General features: G+C 44.7%; 1 protein-coding gene and 1 non-coding gene across 2 annotated transcripts; one reads left to right on the plus strand and one right to left on the minus strand.

Moving 5' to 3' along the window:
- Nucleotides 1-7835: 7835 nt before the first annotated feature.
- Nucleotides 7836-13434, minus strand: LOC137313961 (zinc finger protein 229-like). Its single transcript, XM_067979656.1, has one exon. The coding sequence runs from the start codon at nt 13207-13209 to the stop codon at nt 12142-12144; it is 1068 nt and encodes a 355-aa protein (XP_067835757.1). The 5' UTR covers nt 13210-13434; the 3' UTR covers nt 7836-12141.
- A 5456-nt stretch (nt 13435-18890) lies between these two features.
- Nucleotides 18891-18983, plus strand: trnay-gua (transfer RNA tyrosine (anticodon GUA)). The gene is made up of 2 exons: nt 18891-18926; nt 18948-18983. It is a non-coding gene; the product is annotated as a tRNA-Tyr (tRNA).
- Nucleotides 18984-21663: the final 2680 nt, after the last annotated feature.

The following is a 21663-nucleotide window of genomic DNA, read 5'->3' on the forward strand; positions in this document are numbered from 1 at the left end:
AGGTTCAGTTGGTTGATTCCAGGTATGGAAGGGTTGTCTTATGATGAAAGATTGAACAGGCTGGGTCTATACTCAATGGAGTTTAGATGAATGAGAGGAGATCTTATTGAAACAGACAAGATTCTGAGGAGACTCGATAGGGTAGATGCTGAGAGGATGTTACCCCTCATGGGGGAATCTAAAACTAGGTGGCATAGTCTCAGAATAAGGGGTTACCTGTTTAAGATGGAAATGAGGAGGAATTTCTTCTCCCGGAGCGTCGTGAGTCTTTGGAATTCTTTACCCCAAAAAGCTGCGGAGGCTGAGTCATTGAATACATTCAAGGCTGAGTTAGACAAATTTTTGATCAGCAAGGGAGTCAAAGGATATGGGGAAAGGGCGGGAAAGTGGAGCTGAGGTATAAATTAAATCAGCCATGATCTCATTAAATGGCGGACCAGGCTCGAGGGGCCGAATGGCCTCCTCCTGCTCCTATCTCTTATGGTCTTATGGTAAATTGACTGGACGGCTGTGCGGACAGTTGGTCCTCCAACCAATCAGAGTGTGTGAGGGGCGGGAGTTGCGCCACTGAATGGGCAGTTCTAAGTCCAGATATCCGTCATTGTCTGAAGCATCATTTTTTAAAATTAATTTATCTTAAGCTCCAGGAGAAAACTTGACCTTTCTGTTGGGGCTTGAAACAGATGAAACCGGATGAGGTGGAGCAAACATTTCAACATTTGTTAGAAAAACACATTAATTAAGAACAGCCAATATGGATTAATTGTCGTGGATGTTGTGTTGATGGATTGTGAAAAGGTGTTTGATACGATGACGGACAGGAGGCTTGTTGATAAAATTAATACCCACGGTATTAAAATGAATGGGGCAGTGTGGGTAGGAAGTTGTGTAAAGGGCAGGAAACAGAGAGTAGTGGTTAATGGATGTTCTTCAGACTGGAGGGATGTAAACAGTGGTGTCCCCCAGGGTCAGTGTTGGGACCATTGCTCTTCTCAATATAGAGAATGATCTGAGCTTGGGTATGTGGGACACAAGGTGAAAATCTATAGGTGACGCCAACATTGGCAGCGTGGGGAACTGGGAAGAGGAGTCAGTGACTTCATTGTGACGTCCACAGGTTCGTAAACAGGCAGGTGAAATTTAATGCAGAGAAATGTGACGGGATACAATTTGAGAGGAAGAAAAATGAGATGAAATGTAAAATAAATGGTCAAAGTTTAAAATTAGAGGAGCAGAGAGACTTAGGGGTGGAAGGTTCTAACTAATGCATTGTCTTATTAATTAACAAGTCTGAGAGTCAGCAACTTTAATTCCTCATTAAGAAATATATGAGCAAATTCTCTTTCCTGTACTGTACCAGAGTAAACATGCCAGTCCCCCGTGTACACGAGATGATCCCGACTGTCCCTTACATCAGTATCCCGTCACTTTTAAACCCTGTTGTGATCCATCTCTGTCACTGGAGCTGGAACTTCCCCAGTCTGTGGTTTACAAGGACACATTGCTTGGTTCCCAGCAGTTATTTATCTTCTGTAGCGTTCTCATGATCACTGAACTACCCTGCTTACTGTTAATTAGACTCATAGAATCAAAGAAATTTATGGCACAGAAAGAGGCCATTCGGCCCATCGCGTCTGTGCCGGCCGAAAAAGAGCTATCCAGCTTAATCCCACTTTCCAGCTCTTGGCCCATAGCCTTGTAGCTTCTGGCAGTTCAAGTATTCTTCAAATGCGATGAGAGTGTCTGCCTCAACCACACCTTCAGGCAGTCAGTTCCAGACCCCCACAACCCTTGGGTGAAATAATTTCTCCTCAGTTCCCCATTAAACCTTCTACCAATCACTTTAAATCTATGCCCCTGGTTATTAACCTCTCTGCTAAGAGAAGTGGGTCCTTCTAATCCACGCTATCTGGGACCCTCATAATTTTGTTCACCTCAATTAAATCTGCCTTCAGTCTCCTCTGTTCCAAAGAAAACAACCCCAGCCTATCCAATCTTTCCTCATTGTTAAAATTCTACAGTCCAGGCAACATCCTTGTAAATCTTTCTTGCCTTGTGTATAAAATGTCTGCTATTTGAAAGTCGTGACATTGATCAAATTCCGCGTTACATTTTCTTGTCATTTGTGTCAAGATTTGGAAAAGATCTGCTGCCTGATACTTTAAATGTTGCCGACCTTTAACTGTAGCTCACAGTCTCTGAACAGTCACTTTTATCATCAGCCTTCTACGTATTTCCTGGTGCTCCATCTCCTTAACAACACAAGCTGATCACAGCATCGTTTCCTTTAAATTGAATTCCACTGTGAAAAAATGCATAATTTCAAAGCTAAGCAACGTGTGCAAGATTGGAAGGAGAATGCGAGAGGAGATAATTGGCTTGGATCAGTGATCTCTTGAGCATTAAGACATTCATTATCTGAAAGAAGCACGGAGATGAGATTTCTGTCCATGTTTATCAGTATAGAAAAGAAGCAGTGAGTTGAGATACTTTTGTCCATTCATCCTGCCATCGACAAAATCCTTCGCCTCTCAATGCCCAGCACCTTTCTTTCCAACTCCTTGCTCTGCAGGGAAGTCTTGGTTTCATTAATTCTCCATGTTCGCAGCAAACATTTAATTCACCTGGCAGATCTGGCCATGGCTTCTAGTCATAAGTCATCCCATCGTGTTGACACCATGTTTGCAACTCAAGATAAGCTGTTTTATGTTCATGGAATTCATTCGAGTCAGTTTTCTAGATCAATATGTCGAGGAATCTACAAGGGAACAGGCTATTTTAGATCTAGTATTGTGTAATGAAACAGGGTTAATTGGTAATCTTATAGTAGATGATCCTCTGGGGAAGAATGATCATAATATTGTAGAATTTGAAATTGAGTTTGAGAGTGATGTCGTTAAGTCCGAAACTAGGGTCTCAAATTTAAACAAAACCAATAACGTAGTTATGAGGGGTGAGTTTGCTCAGGTAGTTTGGGAAATGAGATTAAAAATATAATAATTGATAAGCAATGGTGAACATTTAAAGAAATAATTTAGAATTCCTCAACAAAATTACATTCTCTTGAGGATTAAAAGCTCCACCGGAAAAGTGGTCCAACCTTGGTTAACTGGAGAAATTAATGATAGTATTCGGTTAAAAGAGTCTTATAATGTTTTCAAAAAGAATAGTAAGCCTGAGGATTAGGAGAGTTTGAGAAATCAGCAAAGGATGACCAAGAAATTGCTAAAATGGGAGAAAATAGAACCAGCAAGAAATATAAGAATGGATTGTAAGAGCTTCTACAAGTGTGTATAAAGGAAGAGATTAGCGAAAGTAATCATGGGTCCATTGGAGACAGAGACAGGAGAATTTATAATGGAGAATAAGGAAATGGCAGAGACGTTTAACAAGTATTTTGTATCTGTCTTCACAGTCGAAGACACAAAAATCCTACCAGAAGGATTGGGGAACCAAGGTTCTAATGAGAGTGAGGAACCTAAAGCAATTAAGATTCGTAAAGAAAAAGTACTGGAGGAATTAATGGGGCTAAAAGCTGACAAATTCTTTGGACCTGATGGCCGACATCCTAGGGTTTAAAAAGAGGTGGCTGCAGAGACAGTGGATGCATTGGTTTTATCTTCCAGAGTTCCCATGATTCTAGAAAGGTCCCCATGGATTGGAAGGTACCAAATGTAACCCCGTTATTCAAGAAAGAGGGAGAGAGAAAACAGGGAACTACAGGCCCTTTAGCCTGACAATAGTAGGAGGGAAATTGCGGGAATCTATTACTAGGGACGTGGTGACAGGGCACTTAGAAAATCATAATATGGTTAGGCACATGCAACTCGCTTTTATGAAAGGGAAATCGTGTTTGACAAATCTATTAGAGGTTTTGAGGGTGTAGATAGCAGGGTAGGTAAGGGAGAACCAGTGCATGTAGTATATTTGGATTTTCAAAAGGCATTCGATAAGGTGCCACACAAAAGTTTGTTGAACAAGATTAGGGCTCATGGGATTGTGGGTAATATATTAGCATGGATTGGGGATTTGTTGACGTAGAGAAAACAGAAAGTCGGAATAAACAGGTCATTTTCGGATTGGCAGGTTGTAACTAGTGGGGTGCCGTGAAGATCAGTGCTTGGGCCTCAGCTATTTACAATCTATATTAATGACTTAGATGAGGGGACCGAGTGTAATGTATCCAAGTTTGCTGATGAGACAAAATTGGTGGGAAAATAAGCTGTGAGGAGGACGGAAAGAGGATGCAAAGTGATACAGACAGGTTAAGTGAGTGGGCGAGAAGTTGGCAAATGAAGTATAAAGTGGGGAAATGTGAGATTATTCACTTTGGTAGGAAGAATAGAAAACAGAATATCTTTTAAAAGGTGAGAGACTACGAAATGTTGGTATTCAGAGGGATTTGTGTGTCCTTGTACACGGATCACAGAAAGTTAACATGCAGGTGCAGCAAGCAATTAGGAAAGCAAATGGTGTGTTGGCCTTTATTGCGAGGTGGTTGGAGAACAAGGATAAGGAAGTCTTGCTGTAATTATATAGGGCTTTGGTGAGACTGCATCTGGAGTACTGTGTACAGTTTAAATCTCCTTACCTGCGGAACGATACACTTGCCTTAGAGTGGGTGCAACAAAAGTTCACTAGATTGATTCCTGGGATAAGAGGGTTGTCCTGTGAGGAGAGATTGAGTAGAATGGGCCGATATTCTCTGCAGTTTACAATAATGAGGTGGTCTCATTGAAACATGTAAAATTCTTCGAGGGCTTGACAGGGTAGATGCTGGGATGCTGTTTCCCCTCGCTGGAGAGTCCAGAACTAATGGTTATAATCCCAAGATAAGGGGCCGGCCATTTGGTACAGAGAAGAGGAATCATTTCTTCACTGAGAGGGTTGTGAACCATTGGAATTCTCCACCCCAGAGGGCTGTGGATGCTGAGCCATTGAATAGATTCAAAACAGAGAAAGATAGATTTTTGGACACGAAGGAACTCAAGGGATATGGGGATAGGTCGGGAAAGTGGATTTGAGGTCGAAGATCAGCGATGACGTTATCAAATGGCGGAGCAGGCTCGAGGGACTGAATGGCCAACTCTTGCTCCTTTCGCTGATATTGGTCCGCTGGAAAAGCAGAACTTGCCAGCTGTTTTAAAACTTTTAGCCTGAACAGGGACCCTCAGATCACCACCTGTTTTAAAAGTCTGATGCTCTACCGACTGAGCTATCCAGGCTCGCTGTTAAATTAGTTTCCATCATACAGATTCATGGTGGGACTCAAAATTATCCCTGTCGCTGTCCAATGATGGGGAGCATCTCTTTTGTACAATTTTCAGCAACGTGTTGAGGAGAATCCTTGTTTCTGTTGAACATGATGTAAGAAACATGGACAGAGAACGCGTGATTTTACAATTCTTCTTGTCTGTACAAAATGTCTTGTCATTCGTTCGCAGCAATTAAAATAAAACACTTTACCCAATGGCTCAAAAGCTGAACTTGTTCCACACGGGAGCTGGAAAAGGCCTCTCGAGATTTCAGCCGATCAACAATTGAAAGCTGAATAATTTCACCCGTTACACCGTGACACCAGGCAGCAGATTTGCCTCCCGAATTTTCCCTACACGACACTTCAAACCGATGAATCCCTGCTTCACAGAAAGAAGAATTGTGTGTTTGGTTCTTCAGATTTAAAGATGTCGTGCCGGCCGCTTTACCATTTCAGCTCTCGCCAATCGCCCCCTCTCCCTCCTATAAACAAATAAACTCTCACCTGCTATTGCAAGACGGGAGGCCAGAGGAGCCTCAGTGCCCACATGGGGACATGAAGAAGTCGATGTGTTATGGAACCGGTTGTACCTTGAACTCCAGTCAAAATGTTTCGAAGGTTCAACTACTTTAGATGGCGCTGGAGCTCACAACCCCAGCATTTCTCGAGTGTATAATTATTGTAGAAATAACGCGCGCTGACCGATTGCTCCACTGGAGCCGCGCACGGTCTGTGTCCCCAGTGCTCCCATCAAACAGCTTCATCCTCGGTCTCTCAATTATCGCTTCCTGATCTTTCCCACACAGAAGCCTCCAAACAAGAGGCGATTCGTTAAACATCCGCAGTGATCTTTGAAAGCCGTGGAATCTGAAACAATGCCCCTGAAGATAAGAACATTTAATTGTATTATTATTGACTAAAGGCCAATTTTTTCATGGTACTTTAAGCAGGATTTGGGCAAAGTGGGAGCTGAAATTATGAAACTCTCTCTGGGCTGTCGGTGATTGGAGAGATGGGCGTTATTTCATTTGAAAACCGAGGCTCGGAACTTCCTGATGGAGAAGTGTGAGAGAAGATTGTGGTTAGTGGCAGTTGCCGGGGAGATCCAGAGGAGAGGGAGAAAAGTCAAAGTCACAGCTGTGACAGCTCAAGTGCTCTGCTTATCTGTAATATTTAGACAGTAATGTACAACACAGGACAAACCAGTTTAGAATGTGACCGTGACATGTAAATGTGACGACACGTTCTTGTTTCTGGGCTCATTGAGGTGGGAGTAAAATTCTCGATGTGAGGTTCATATCCCGGCGAATCCCTAATTTATCCCGGGACTATTGATCTTGACCTGCGGTTCAAACTTTTGCGAAGAGGGAAAGGAAGTCCCCAAATCACTCCACCTGAATCTGAAGCGCTTTCGGAAGAAATTCAGTTCAAACAATCAGGACTTTAAAGGCACCTCAATGACCTGCACTTTCATTGAACGAGCTTTGCTTCCAATTGCATTCGACCTTGAAACTGCTCTGGGTTTTCAACTCACTGAAGCAGAGTGAGGCCGCTCTGTATCTGTGAGCATGTCGGTGACGAGGTTCGCTCTGATATTGGTCGCTTTCAATTTAAAAAAATTTCACGAAACTCAGGGAAAAGAAACCGAGAATCGAATTGTCCCTGTAAGTGATGAATTGAAGGGATTGGTGCTCCAAGCAGATCTGGAAAATGCGCAGTGCGGTCGCTCAGGAATTCCAAATCCACCCTCTCACCACTCGGCGATCATATTAACTGAGCTTTACTCTGGCCCAGTGTCACCGCGCTGAAATCGAGTATTTCTCCGGCACGTTTCTCTTAACTTCACAGTTGCTGGTTGAAGAGTGAAGACCGGCTCGTTGGATTTTCACTCCTGCAAGTTTCAACCATTCATTTTGGACTGACTGTAGACAGCTGTTCCATTGATCACTGCAATCAAAAAGTTCAGCTCAATGAGTTACTGGTTCAGTGGGTGACTTCTTCACCTGTCTCGGTGGTGCTATCGGTTGGTGCAAAAGTTTGATGTTTCGAGCCCTAATTTTATTTTCCCTCAGGATTCATCGCCTCAAAGTTCCAGGGTTTCAATGTGTGTTTTGTCTGCAAGAAAATGTACCGTGATCATTGCCGGCTGAGCAGGGCTGATATTCCACCATTTACCCTGTTGTCGGAGAGCAGGCACATGAATCATATAAAGGAATGGAACATTGGCTTCACGGAAATCACAATTCATAACCCATTTATTTTAAACGGGTTTATTATAAATGAGTTAACACCTGCCTTAAATGGTAGACTCAGGACTGTCGCACAAACAGGTTAAATCTTCATAGAATAATTACCACGGTCATTTTTAGACTGGACGCCTCACGGCGACTTTGCTGTCAGTGAAGAGAGACGAGAAAGACCAAAGTGCCGTTTGCCCCTCTCAGTGTGGCCCTGAAGGACTGTGTCCAGGCTGAAGTTCTGTTCCCACCGGACGATCCTCCCCCCAGATTGTCCTTTCTGAGCTCCAGTCAGGTGATGCTAAACACTCAGGTGGGAAAGACCAAAATCAACAACAAGGTGTTTAAAACAAAACTGATTTATTTAACAGATATCCAGAATATTAAACTCCAGCCCAGTTATAGGGCTTATTAACATCAGGAGAAACAAACCTCAACTGTCAGAATGAACATGGTTCAGTCCTGGATGGGATTAACAGCAGAATCCAACTCCTGTCATCACTTTTGAACTCCCTGGTGTCTCAGTACGTGTGATGACTGAGTGAATCCCTTCCCACACACGGAATCATAGAATCAGAGAATGCTACAGCACAGAAGGAAGCCATTCGGCCCATCGTGTCTGTGCCGGCCGAAAAAGAGCGATCCAGCTTAATCCCACTTTCCAGGGCTTGGTCCGTAGCCCTGTAGGTTACGGCACTTCAAATGCACATCCATGTACTTTTGAAATGAGTTGAGGTTTTCTGCCTCGACCACCCTTTCAGACAGTGAGTTCCAGACCCCGACCACCCTGTCCGCTTCTGTGTATCCTCGAACTTTATCACTGCTATCCGGAGGTCTAGGAGACAACCATTCGCTCCTCTATGACATAAATCGTGAATTATACCCTGACCCCGACGAGCCCAGAAACAAGAACGTGTCCTTAAATTAAAGTGTTACAGACACATTCTATGAGAGGTCTGTCTGTGCGATGAAATGGTGTTTTTGAACAGTCATTCTGATATCGGTTTCCTCCTCAAACCTCAACAAATACCAATTCCAAAGTGTGACTTTGTCGCTGAATTCCACAAATTAGGTAAAAATAATAAATTACACAAGGCACTGCTGGGAGTTGAACCGAGGATCGCCTGTTTACAAGACAGATGCTTTAACCAACTAAACCACAGCACCAATTCACAGCACCTGTTCCCCACCTCGTCTCACTAATATCGATCAGCGACACGTTACTGTCTGTTCGAGGCACAGACCGTTTTATCTTTGTCTATTTCCCTTGTCCGTTTACCTGTGCATCCTGATACTGCCTGCATTTCTCGCTGTGTTTATCTTTGTGTATCCATCAGTGCGTTGATACACCGATGATTAAGTGTGCTTGTGTTTGTTACATTAAATAAATTCGGGGTTCAGACAATTCTCGCTCTGACATTGGAGAACTATTGAGCTGAACTTTACAGCGAAGTCTTGTTTATTGTTGTGCTGAAACGAAAAAACCGAAGAGGTCCAAAAAGGGAAAAGGAGAAAAAACTTGTGAAGGAAAATAACGACAACAATCAAGGTATTTACAGGTATATTAAGAGAAAAAAGGGTGACTAAGAGTAATGTGGGCCCCTTAAAGACAGATGGAGGTGATATTGTAATTGAAAATCAGGAAATGGCAGAGATGCTGAATATTTACTTTGCATCGGTCTTCATAGAAAAGGATGAGGCGAACATAGCAGAGACACGAGGAAAACTGTAAATAAATCAAGGGGATTCAGTGTAAATAAAATAATGGCAATGGAGAAAATAATGAGATTAAAGATTGTCAAATCTCCAGGACCTGATGTTTACCATCCCAGGGGAATAAGAGGAATAGGTAAGGAACTTGTACATGCTTACTCATGATCGATCAAAACTCTCTTGATTCAGGAATTGTTGCTTTAATTGAAACATTGTCAATGTCACTCCATTATTTCGGATGGGTCGGAGAGATAAAGTTGGAAATTCTAGGCCTATCAGTCTGATGCCTGTTGTGGGGAAGTTACCAGTATCCGTTATTGGGGAAAGAATGACTGAGCACTTGGATAAATATGGAGTAATCAGAGAGAGCCAGCATGGATTTGTAAAGGGGAAGTCAAGTCTAACAAAGCTCGATGAACTTTTTGAAGATGTAACTAACGTGCTCGATAATGGAGTGTCTCTGGGTGTTAGATGGACATTGACTTCCAAAGGCATCCAATAAGGGACCACATAAGAGACTGTCAACAAAAATTAGAGTGCGTGGAATTTAAGGCAACCTATTGAAATGGGTCGGGAGTTGGTTAGAAGGTGGGAGGCAGAGGCCCGGGATAATAAGGGATGTACTCAAATTGGCCGGATGTGATTAGTTCTGGGGCATCAGCTTTTTCCGATATGTATAAATGAGGGAGATGAAGGAATAGAGAGCCGAACACTCACGTTTGTCGCTGACATCGAGTTAGGAGGCGCAGTGAGTAGTGCAGATGGGAGCATAAAGTTACAAAGGGAAATTGATAGATTCAGTGAGTTGGTAAAACTGTGTCAGATGGAGCTTCCATAGAATTACATCGAATGTACATCACAGAAACAGGCAATTCAGCCCAACCAGACTATACCGGTGTTTATGCTGCAGACGAGCCTCCTCCAACCCCTCTTCATCTAACCCTATGAGCAAACTCTAATATTCCCTTCTCCTCTATGTGCTTATCCAGCTTCCCCGTAAATGCATCCATTCTATTCGCCTTAACTACTCCTTGTGGTGGCGAGTTGAACATTCTAACGCCTCTCTGGGGAAGTCTGTTTCTCTTGAATGCCAGATTGGATACATTAGTGACTGGATTATATTCATGGCCCCAATGTTTCGGAGTCCCCACTCCCACAAGTGCAAACACCTTGTCTATGCCGAACCTATAAAGCCCTCACATAATCTTAAAGCCCGATATCAGGTCACCCTCAGCCTCCTCTTTTCTATACAGAAGAGCCCCAGCCTGTTCAAACTTTCAATATGGGGAAGTATAAGGTCATCCACTTTGGACGGAAGCAATATAGATCAGAGTGTTTTCTAAATGGTGAGAAGCTCGGAACTATGGAGGAGCAGAGAGATTTAGGGATCGAAGCACAGAAATCACTAAAAGCCAGTGGACTGCGAAAAAATAATTTGAAAGTCTAATGTGATGTTGGCCTTTATCTCAAGGTAGCTGGAATTCAAAGACATGGAAATATGTTCCAGATGGAAAGCTCTGGTGAGACCCCATTTAAAGTATTGCATTCAGTTCTGGGCACACCCCTCAGGAAAGACATATTGGCCGTGGAGGGGATGCAGCGCAGTTTCACCAGAATGATGCCGGGGCGAAAATGGTTACATTATGAGGGCAAGTTGCGTGGACAAGGTTTGTATTTCCTCGTGTATCGAGGATTAAGTGGTGATGTAATTCAGGTGTTGAAGGTGATTCAATGATCCAATGGTGGGTGTGTGAGTTGGTGCTGAATCGGTCCCCTTCAGTGAAGAGAGGGTCAGCGGGCGCCTGACAGACACGGCTCGGAACGGGACTCGCTTCTCTCCGGCGGCAGCGGCTGGTTTAGAGAGATCTCTCTGTCTGCTGCTGTTACTCCGCCTCCCGCACTCTGGGAGAACCGCGGAGGTCGGTCCTCATTTTTCTCTTATGGATCCGGCTCCATCCGTTTACTGTTGACGGGAGTGCGTCTGATACCAAGTCAGTCAGAAGCGGGTGCAAATCACAACATAGGCACAGGCCCAAGGACTGGGGACTGGTTTGATATTGGGTCCTTTTTAAGGGACCGGCTGAAGAATGTTTGTATAATAATAATGATCAGAATTAACTTTGAAACAATGAATTTTTTTTCAGTTATTTCCCATTTCCACCCTCACCAGTTTTATACAGTAACAGGTAACAATGTTTGAGGGATGTGATGTCCAGTGTTGGTGGAATCAGTGTAATTTAACTTGATACATTGAAGAATCTCTTGTCTATCCCAGGCTCTTACCTCAGGTTTAGACCCTCACCTGGTTTAAAATCGGTCACTCACTGATATAAATAAACCAGTAACAATCCCGAAACCTCAGCGGGGATATTTGTTCTGATACTTAATGACAGTCCCAATTTCCAATGAAATTCTCGATCAGCAAATCCCAGAGGCTGTTTCGGGTTTGACAAACTGTGAAACAGATTGTTTTAAAAGCCGGAAAGAGGGAAAAACTGGTGGTTGATATGAAGTGTTATACATTATCTCTTTCTGTTTCAGATTTACAATTTCTCTTTGTGTGTTACTGACAGGAGAGGCTATAACGGAGTCCAGTGACTGGGTAACGAGCTGCACTGAGTCATTGGCCTGTGTTACAGACCGGCTCGTTGGACCTGCTCATTTCGTGAACTCGCTGGTGTCTCAGCACGTGTGATGACTGAGTGAATCCCTTCCCACACACGGAGCAGGTGAACAGTCTCTCAACCAATGGGCATGCGTTGATGTGTCAGCAGTTCATTTCTACTTTTAAAGCTCTTCTCACAGTCACTGCATTAAAAGGTCACTCAATAGTGTCAACAAGTTAATGTTTCAGAAGGTGGGATGATCGAGTGAATCTCTTCCCACACACGGAGCAGGTGAACAGTCTCTCCCCAGTGTGAGTGCGTCAATGTCTCAGCAGTTCGTTTCTGATTTTAAATCTCTTCCCACAGTCAGAACATTTAAAGGTCTCTCAGTGTGAACTCGCTGGTGTGTCAGCAGGGTCGATGACTGAGTGAATCTCTTCCCACACACTGAGCAGGTGAACGGCCTCTCCCCAGTGTGAACTCGCTGGTGTGTCAGCAGGGTCGATGACTGAGCGAATCCCTTCCCACACACTGAGCAGGTGAACGGCCTCTCCCCAGTGTGAACTCGCTGGTGTTTCAGCAGGGTGGATGACCAAGTGAATCCCTTCCCACACACTGAGCAGGTGAACGGCCTCTCCCCAGTGTGAACTCGCTGGTGTGTCAGCAGGGTCGATGACTGAGTGAATCCCTTCCCACACACTGAGCAGGGGAACGGCCTCTCCCCAGTGTGAACTCGCTGGTGTGTCAGCAGGGTCGATGACTGAGCGAATCCCTTCCCACACACGGAGCAGGTGAACGGCCTCTCCCCACTGTGAACTCGCTGGTGTGACAGAAAGTGTGATGACAGAGCGAATCCCTTCCCACACACGGAGCAGGTGAACGGCCTCTCCCCAGTGCGAGCACGATGGTGTCTCAGCAGTTCAATTTTGCTTTTAAACCTCTTCTCACAGTCAGAACATTTAAAAGGTCTCTCATCAGTGTGAAGTAGCTGGTGTGTCAGCAGGGTGGATGATTGAGTGAATCCCTTCCCACACACAGAGCAGGTGAACGGCCTCTCCCCAGTGTGAACTCGCTGGTGTGTCAGCAGGGCGGATGACTGAGTGAATCCCTTCCCACACACGGAGCAGGTGAACGGCCTCTCCCCAGTGTGGGTCCGTTGGTGTGTCAGCAGATTCCTTTTGCATTTAAACCTCTTCTCACAGTCAGAACATTTAATAGGTCTCTCATCAGAGTGAACTCGCTGGTGTGTCAGGAGGTGGGATGACCGAATGAATCCCTTCCCACACACGGAGCAGGTGAACGGCCTCTCCCCAGTGTGACGGCGTCGATGAGTTTCCAGCTCTGAAGGGTAATTGAATCCCTTCCCACAGTCCCCACATTTCCACGGTTTCTCCATGGTCCGGGTGTCCTTGTGTCTCTCCAGGTTGATGATCAGTTGAAGCCTCGTCCACACACAGAACACGTGTACGGTTTCTCCCCACTGTGAATGGTGCGGTGTTTTTTCTGGCTGTGTAACTGGTTAAAGCTCTTTCCACAGTCAGTGCACTGGAACACTCTCACTCGGGTGTGTGTGTCTCGGTGCTTTTCCACTCACACTGATGTTTGAAATCTTCTCCCACAGACAGAACAGACAAACATTTCTCCTTCCACATTCAAAGGCCGATGATATTCAGGTCCTGATGAATCAAGTGACTCTGTCAGATCTTGACGTGATCTTTGGTTTGAGTTTCCCTCTGCAAATCCTCCCCTGTAAAAGGAGTTTATAAAAGTTATCAATGTAAGTACAGGATAGAAATTCAGATCAGATAACTCTACTTTCTATGGAACATTATTTCCTCTCTCATTCCTCAAAGCTGTAAATCCCCGTCCCACACACTCTCCCTCCTCCCTGTGCTGAAATCCAAAACCATCACATCATCTTTCAGTGGCCCGAAACCATGAGTGAAAGGGTGAGAGAGTGAGTGTGAGAGAGTGAATGTGAGAGAGTGAATGTGAGAGAGTGAATGTGAGAGAGTGAATGTGAGAGAGTGAATGTGAGAGAGTGTGAGTACAGCAGTGGGCTCGGTGTGGAGAATGAAGTGGGGCAGGTGGAGCATGTTTCAGTGGGGCAGCAGTGATCATAATTTCATTCGGTTTAGAATAGTTATGGAAAAGGACAGGGGACAGTCAAATATGAAAATTCTTAACTGGAGGAGGGCTAATTTCATGAGTTAAAAAGGGATCTTGTCCAGGTTAATTGGCATCAAAAATTGGCAGGCAGAACAATAATTGAACAATGGGAGGCCTTCAAGGAGGAGTTGGTTTGGGAACAGAGTAGACAGATTCCCACGAGGAGGAAAGAAATGGCATCCAAAGCTTGAGCTCCCTGGATGACTGAAGATATGGAGATCATCATTTCTCCTTCATTTACAGACGCTCCCTGACCGATCACCATTTCTCCTTCATTTACAGACGCTCCCTGACCGATCACCATTTCTCCTTCATTGACAGACGCTCCCTGACCGATCCCCATTTCTCCTTCATTGACAGACGCTCCCTGACCGATCCCCATTTCTCCTTCATTGACAGACGCTCCCTGACCGATCACCATTTCTCCTTCATTGACAGACGCTCCCTGACCGATCACCATTTCTCCTTCATTTACAGACGCTCCCTGACCGATCCCCATTTCTCCTTCATTGACAGACGCTCCCTGACCGATCACCATTTCTCCTTCATTTACAGACGCTCCCTGACCGATCACCATTTCTCCTTCATTTACAGACGCTCCCTGACCGATCACCATTTCTCCTTCATTGACAGACGCTCCCTGACCGATCACCATTTCTCCTTCATTTACAGACGCTCCCTGACCGATCACCATTTCTCCTTCATTGACAGACGCTCCCTGACCGATCACCATTTCTCCTTCATTTACAGACGCTCCCTGACCGATCACCACTTCTCCTTCATTGACAGACGCTCCCTGACCGATCACCATTTCTCCTTCATTTACAGACGCTCCCTGACCGATCACCATTTCTCCTTCATTTACAGACGCTCCCTGATTCGATGAGTCACGAGGTTTGACGCTGACACTGCGCATGCTCGGAGGCCGCGGGCCGTGTGTTGAGTTTCGGGTCTGATCTAAACCGGAGCCCCCGGAGTGTAGAGAGAGAGAGGAGAATGTTCACTGTTTGATATTCGGGCCCGGGGCCGCACTCGGGGTTTGTGAAGCCCCCGCCCCCTCCCCCGGGGTTTATTAACCCGCTCCCCCCGCCCATCTCTCACCTGTTGCCGACACGATCTCGGCCTCACTCCCCGCCCGCCGCGCATGCTCAGCTCACACTGCCCGGGTGATTGACGGGAGCTCCGGACCAATAGGAAGAGGGGAGAGGGGCTGGAGGACCGAGCGGGCGGTTGGTCCTCCAACCAATGGGAGTGGGTGAGGGGCGGGACTTGCGGCACCGAGTGGGCGGGGCTGAGCCCGGATCTCCCTCATTGGCTGAAACTCTGCATCAATTTTAAACCTGATTGATGTCAAACTCGAGGGAAAAACTGGACTTTAATAAAGGACAAAGAGGAGGGAATATTGGAGGGAATAACACAGTGTAGGGATAAAATGGATTAATTCAGGACAGACAGCAGGGAATATTGGAGGGAATAACACAGTGTAGGGATAAAATGGATTAATTCAGGACAGACAGCAGGGATTATTGGAGGGAATAACACAGTGTAGGGATAAAATGGATTAATTCAGGACAGACAGCAGGGATTATTGGAGGAAATAACACAGTGTAGGGATAAAATGGATTAATTCAGGACAGACAGCAGGGAATATTGGAGGAAATAACACAGTGTAGGGATAAAATGGATTAATTCAGGACAGACAGCAGGGATTATTGGAGGGAATAACACAGTGTAGGGATAAAATGGATTAATTCAGGACAGACAGCAGGGATTATTGGAGGGAATAACACAGTGTAGGGATAAAATGGATTAATTCAGGACAGACAGCAGGGATTATTGGAGGGAATAACACAGTGTAGGGATAAAATGGATTAATTCAGGACAGACAGCAGGGATTATTGGAGGAAATAACACAGTGTAGGGATAAAATGGATTAATTCAGGACAGACAGCAGGGAATATTGGAGGAAATAACACAGTGTAGGGATAAAATGGATTAATTCAGGACAGACAGCAGGGATTATTGGAGGGAATAACACAGTGTAGGGATAAAATGGATTAATTCAGGACAGACAGCAGGGATTATTGGAGGAAATAACACAGTGTAGGGATAAAATGGATTAATTCAGGACAGACAGCAGGGATTATTGGAGGGAATAACACAGTGTAGGGATAAAATGGATTAATTCAGGACAGACAGGGGGGATTATTGGAGGGAATAACACAGTGTAGGGATAAAATGGATTAATTCAGGACAGACAGCAGGGAATATTGGAGGGAATAACACAGTGTAGGGATAAAATGGATTAATTCAGGACAGACAGCAGGGAATATTGGAGGGAATAACACAGTGTAGGGATAAAATGGATTAATTCAGGACAGACAGCAGGGATTATTGGAGGGAATAACAGAGTGTAGGGATAAAATGGATTAATTCAGGACAGACAGCAGGGAATATTGGAGGGAATAACACAGTGTAGGGATAAAATGGATTAATTCAGGACAGACAGCAGGGAATATTGGAGGAAATAACACAGTGTAGGGATAAAATGGATTAATTCAGGACAGACAGCAGGGATTATTGGAGGAAATAACACAGTGTAGGGATAAAATGGATTAATTCAGGACAGACAGCAGGGAATATTGGAGGGAATAACACAGTGTAGGGATAAAATGGATTAATTCAGGACAGACAGCAGGGAATATTGGAGGAAATAACACAGTGTAGGGATAAAATGGATTAATTCAGGACAGACAGCAGGGATTATTGGAGGGAATAACACAGTGTAGGGATAAAATGGATTAATTCAGGACAGACAGCAGGGATTATTGGAGGAAATAACACAGTGTAGGGATAAAATGGATTAATTCAGGACAGACAGCAGGGATTATTGGAGGGAATAACACAGTGTAGGGATAAAATGGATTAATTCAGGACAGACAGCAGGGATTATTGGAGGAAATAACACAGTGTAGGGATAAAATGGATTAATTCAGGACAGACAGCAGGGAATATTGGAGGGAATAACACAGTGTAGGGATAAAATGGATTAATTCAGGACAGACAGCAGGGAATATTGGAGGGAATAACACAGTGTAGGGATAAAATGGATTAATTCAGGACAGACAGCAGGGATTATTGGAGGAAATAACACAGTGTAGGGATAAAATGGATTAATTCAGGACAGACAGCAGGGATTATTGGAGGAAATAACACAGTGTGGGGATAAAATGGATTAATTCAGGACAGACAGCAGGGATTATTGGAGGAAATAACACAGTGTAGGGATAAAATGGATTAATTCAGGACAGACAGCAGGGATTATTGGAGGAAATAACACAGTGTAGGGATAAAATGGATTAATTCAGGACAGACAGCAGGGATTATTGGAGGAAATAACACAGTGTAGGGATAAAATGGATTAATTCAGGACAGACAGCAGGGATTATTGGAGGAAATAACACAGAGCAGAGATACAACTGAAGCATCACTTCTGTATTCCAACCCCACTCGAGATAAAGGTCAACATTCAATTAGACTTGTTGATTATTGTCAAGATTTGTAAGGTATTTGCAAAGGATTCGAGGGGATCTTAGAGTTGGGATTTTTCTTTATTCTGTCCACTCAAGGAGTTTGATAACAGACTTACTCCTTTGAATTTAGTGCTGGATTATTGGGCCGTGATGTGTTTACTTGTTTGTATTTTGTTAAATACATTTGCTGAGTGTATTTAAATTTAAGACGAGATTCCCAGGCCTGATGCTCTATTCACACATCGAAGGTGAGAGAGATGCTGTGGGACACACGATAAGTCCAGTAGCTGAAAGTGATTCACAGACTGGGTTTTGTGTTTAGTGATCCCGGGTACATTACTGATACCGTCCCTGGATCCCAAGGCTGGGAGAGGCACTCGGGAAGGTCCAGGGAGCTGGGACTTGGCCATGACAGTAATTGAAGGTATGAGAACTGAAATAATCTACAGTGAGAAAGGAGAAAAGGCAAAATAATCGGTAATGAGGACATCAATTAGTCTCTTATCTTGAATTCATCAAGTAATTGACCCATTCTGTTTGAAACAAAGTTGATTTATTTGACATCGATCCAGAATATTGAATTTCAGCCCAGTTATTGCGGTTATTAACATCAGCAGAAACAAATCCCAACTTCCAGAATGATGTTCTGCTGCTGAAACCCTCATCCGTGCCTTTGTTTACCTCCAGACCCGACTATTCCAATGCTCTCCAGGCCCGGCCTTCCACTTTACACCCTCCGTAAACTTAAACCCACAATCTCCAGATCAATAATCAGTCCCATTATTCATTGTGTCACTGGCCCAGGCTGTGGAGAACACGGAGCAGCTCCCACTCCCACAGCACTGCGGTATGAGCAGGTACCGAGTCAGCCTCAGTCATGAGCACTGGAATCCACGAGTCCGGGTGTGTCAAAGGTGCACGGTGAACAATCACCAAAGTGAAACATTTTTGCCGCTTCCCTTCGATACCTCAGCTGGTCGAGCGACAAGACTGTCGTGGAAAATAAGACAAAGTCATCCTTCCGTCATTTGTTCAATTCCTGCTCGAAGGAGAACGCGTGATTTTGGAATAAGCAGCAATTAGTTCAAGGTCGCTCTCTGAACTTTACAGGCACCTCACAGATTAACGTGTTGCCATGAAGGCACAGGACGTCTCTTTTCCTTTCTCAAACCTGAAAACTTTCTGTGTCTGCCCAAACAAGGCTGCTCTGCCTCTGCTCACCAGCAGGGAGCGCTTTTGAGCAGCAAGACTTCAAAACACTCAGCTCTCGCTTTCAGGCAAAAGAAGTCTTCGATCAGCACCGGACTCCACGAGTCTGAACGTGTCAACAGGCGCACGGTGAACAATCACCAAAGACAGCACTGTTTATCACTTCCCTTCGATAGCTCAGGGGTAGAGCGGAGGACTGTAGTGAATAAAACAAAATAAAGTCATCCTTAGGTCGCTGGTTCAATTCCGGCTCGAAGGAGTGAGTGTGATTTTGGAATAAGCAGCAATTACCTCAAGGTCACTCTCTGAACTTCACAGGCAGCTCACAGATTAACATGTTGCCACTCAGGCACAGGACACAACTTTTCCTTTTCAAAACCGAAAAGCTTTCTGTGTCTGCCCGAGCACGGCTGTTTCACTCGAGCATTTCCCTCTGCTCACCAGCAGGGAGTGCCTTTGAGCAGCAACACTTCAAATCGCCCTCAATTTCAGGCAAAATGGTCTTCGATCAGTCAGTCAGTCAGGGCTCTCGCTGCTCCTCGAGCTCGGGCGGCTGTTGCTTTCCGGTGACCTCGTCTTCCTTCCGAAGGCTCGGGCTCTTCTCAGCATCACTCATGATTACTGTGGCTTCCCGTTCTGCTGTTCCTCACTTGCTGATGCTCGATACCGCCGATTGGAGCAAAGTATTTAATATATTCAGGGAGCGGCAACCCAAGGCAAGATTTCTCTGCTGGTCTTGGAGCAGCTTGAAGGCGAGAGTGAGGCAGGAACTTTGAGGGGCGATTTACAAACAGCAAACGAGGAATTAGCTCAACTGGTGGAGCGCTCACTTGGCCTGTGAGAAGTAGCGGGATCGTTGATTATATTCTCCACTCACCGTTTGTCTTGGTGCAATTATACAGAAACAAGAGTGTTGTCAGTGAGTCCATCGCCCATGGACTTCCTAAACTTCACTGTGTGTTTGGGTACAGAGAGATCAAGGGGCAGCAAATCTTTTGATATGCTGCAGTAAACAAAAGTTCTTGATTTTGCGATGCAGCAAAGATGGAAAGATGAGGTGAGAGATGGAAAAAAAGCTTCGTAATCCTTGATGCCTTCTCTGAAGATTAAATTCAGCACCTTCAGATTATGACACTGATGCACTGCTTGCTGCACTGAGAAGGCACTTACCAGGTATGGAGCCAGGCAGCACCACCAAGTAGAACAGCTTGCAAGGTATTGAAGGCCATAAAATTTTGCATAAAAAAATCCAAGCCAGGTAGGAATCGAACCTAATGCGTTATCCATTGCACCACTGGCCCAGATTATAACGCATTAGTAGCAGTGGGAGGCAGTGGGCATGGCGGAGGTACTAAATAAATACATTGCATCTGTCTTTCCCAAGGAAGAAGACGCTGCCAGAGTGTCAATGAAGGAAGATGTTGTCGAGATACTGGATTGGCTAAAAATTCATAAAGAGGAGGTACTGGAAAGGCTGGCTGTACTTAAAGTAGATCCGTCATCTGGTCCGGATGGGATGCATCCTCGGTTGCTGAGGGAAGTAACGGTGGAAATTGCAGAGGGACTGGCAAAAAACCTCCAAACATCCTTAGATATGGGGGTGATGCCAGAGGACTGGAGAATTGCAAATGTTACACCCCTGTTCAAGAAAGGGTGAAAGAAAAAATCCAGCAACTCCTGACCAGTCAGTTTAACCTCGGTAGTGGAGAAAGTTCTCGCAACGATAATCCGGGACAGAATTAGCAGTCAATTGGACAAGGATTATGGAAAGCCAGCACGGATTTGTTAAAGGCAAATCGTGTTTCATTAAATTGATCCAGTTTTTTGATGAGGTAACAGAGAGCAGATGAGGGCAATGCAGTTAATGTGGTGTGTATGGACTTCGAAAAGGTGTCAGATAAAGTGCCGCATAATGGGTTTGTCATCAAGATTGAAGCCCATGGAATAAAAGGAGCAGTAGCAGCATGGATACAGAATTGGCTAAATAACAGGAAACAGAGTGTAGTGGTGAACGGTTGTTTTTCGGAATGGAGGGAGGTGTACAGTGGTGTTCCCCAGGGGTCGGTGCTGGGACCACTGCTTTCCTTGATATACATTAATGACTTGGACTTGGGGATACAGGGCACAATTTCCAAATTCTTGCTCCCAAAATGCTCCACTTCACTGTCATCTGCATTAAAATTCATTGGCCAATTATACACCCATTTTGCAAGTTTATTAATGTATTTTGTATTTGGTCGCAATCTTCATCAATATTATCCAAACTCCACCCCACCCCGCCAATCTGGTGTCATCTGTAAATTTTGAAATTGTACTTCCGATTCCCGAGTCCAATTCATTGATGTGAATTGTGAACAGTGGTCCCAGAACCAATCCTTGTGGAGCCCCACTTTCCACCTTATACAGTGTGAGTCGCTACAATTAACCCCACTCTCTGTTTTAGAGCAGTAGTCAAGAGAAACTTCTTTACATCGGGAGTAGGCAGTCTGTGGAATTCACTTCCACGGTTAGTGTTTGGGGCACACAGTTCTGTAATGACAAGTGGTCCTCATGTTTTTATCCAAGACAGGCCTCAGCCCAGTCATTTACTCTAAATGTTGGTGCAATAGTTCAAGCTCAGAGGTGCCAGGTATCGGGAGCAGCAGTAGCTGTAAATAAAATCTAAATGTAAGTAAATACCAATACAGTTCATCTTCATCTATTTCTAGTTTAATAACTTTTGCTGAATGTGGCCCAGGCCAAGTGCCAGGATATCGCGTCAGGTTCACCATAGGAAATGAGTTTGACATCCCTGAGATAGACAATGTGAACCGGATTACCCTCATCCACTAACCCAGCAACTTCTTCAAAAAACTCAAGCAAGTTTGTCAGACACCATTTTCTTTCCCAGAAGCCGTGTTGAGTATCTCTGATGGCCCCTTCTCTTTCCCCGTGATCAT

Source organism: Heptranchias perlo, unplaced genomic scaffold, assembly GCF_035084215.1.
Source record: "Heptranchias perlo isolate sHepPer1 unplaced genomic scaffold, sHepPer1.hap1 HAP1_SCAFFOLD_495, whole genome shotgun sequence".
NCBI classification, from domain to species: Eukaryota; Metazoa; Chordata; class Chondrichthyes; order Hexanchiformes; family Hexanchidae; genus Heptranchias; species Heptranchias perlo.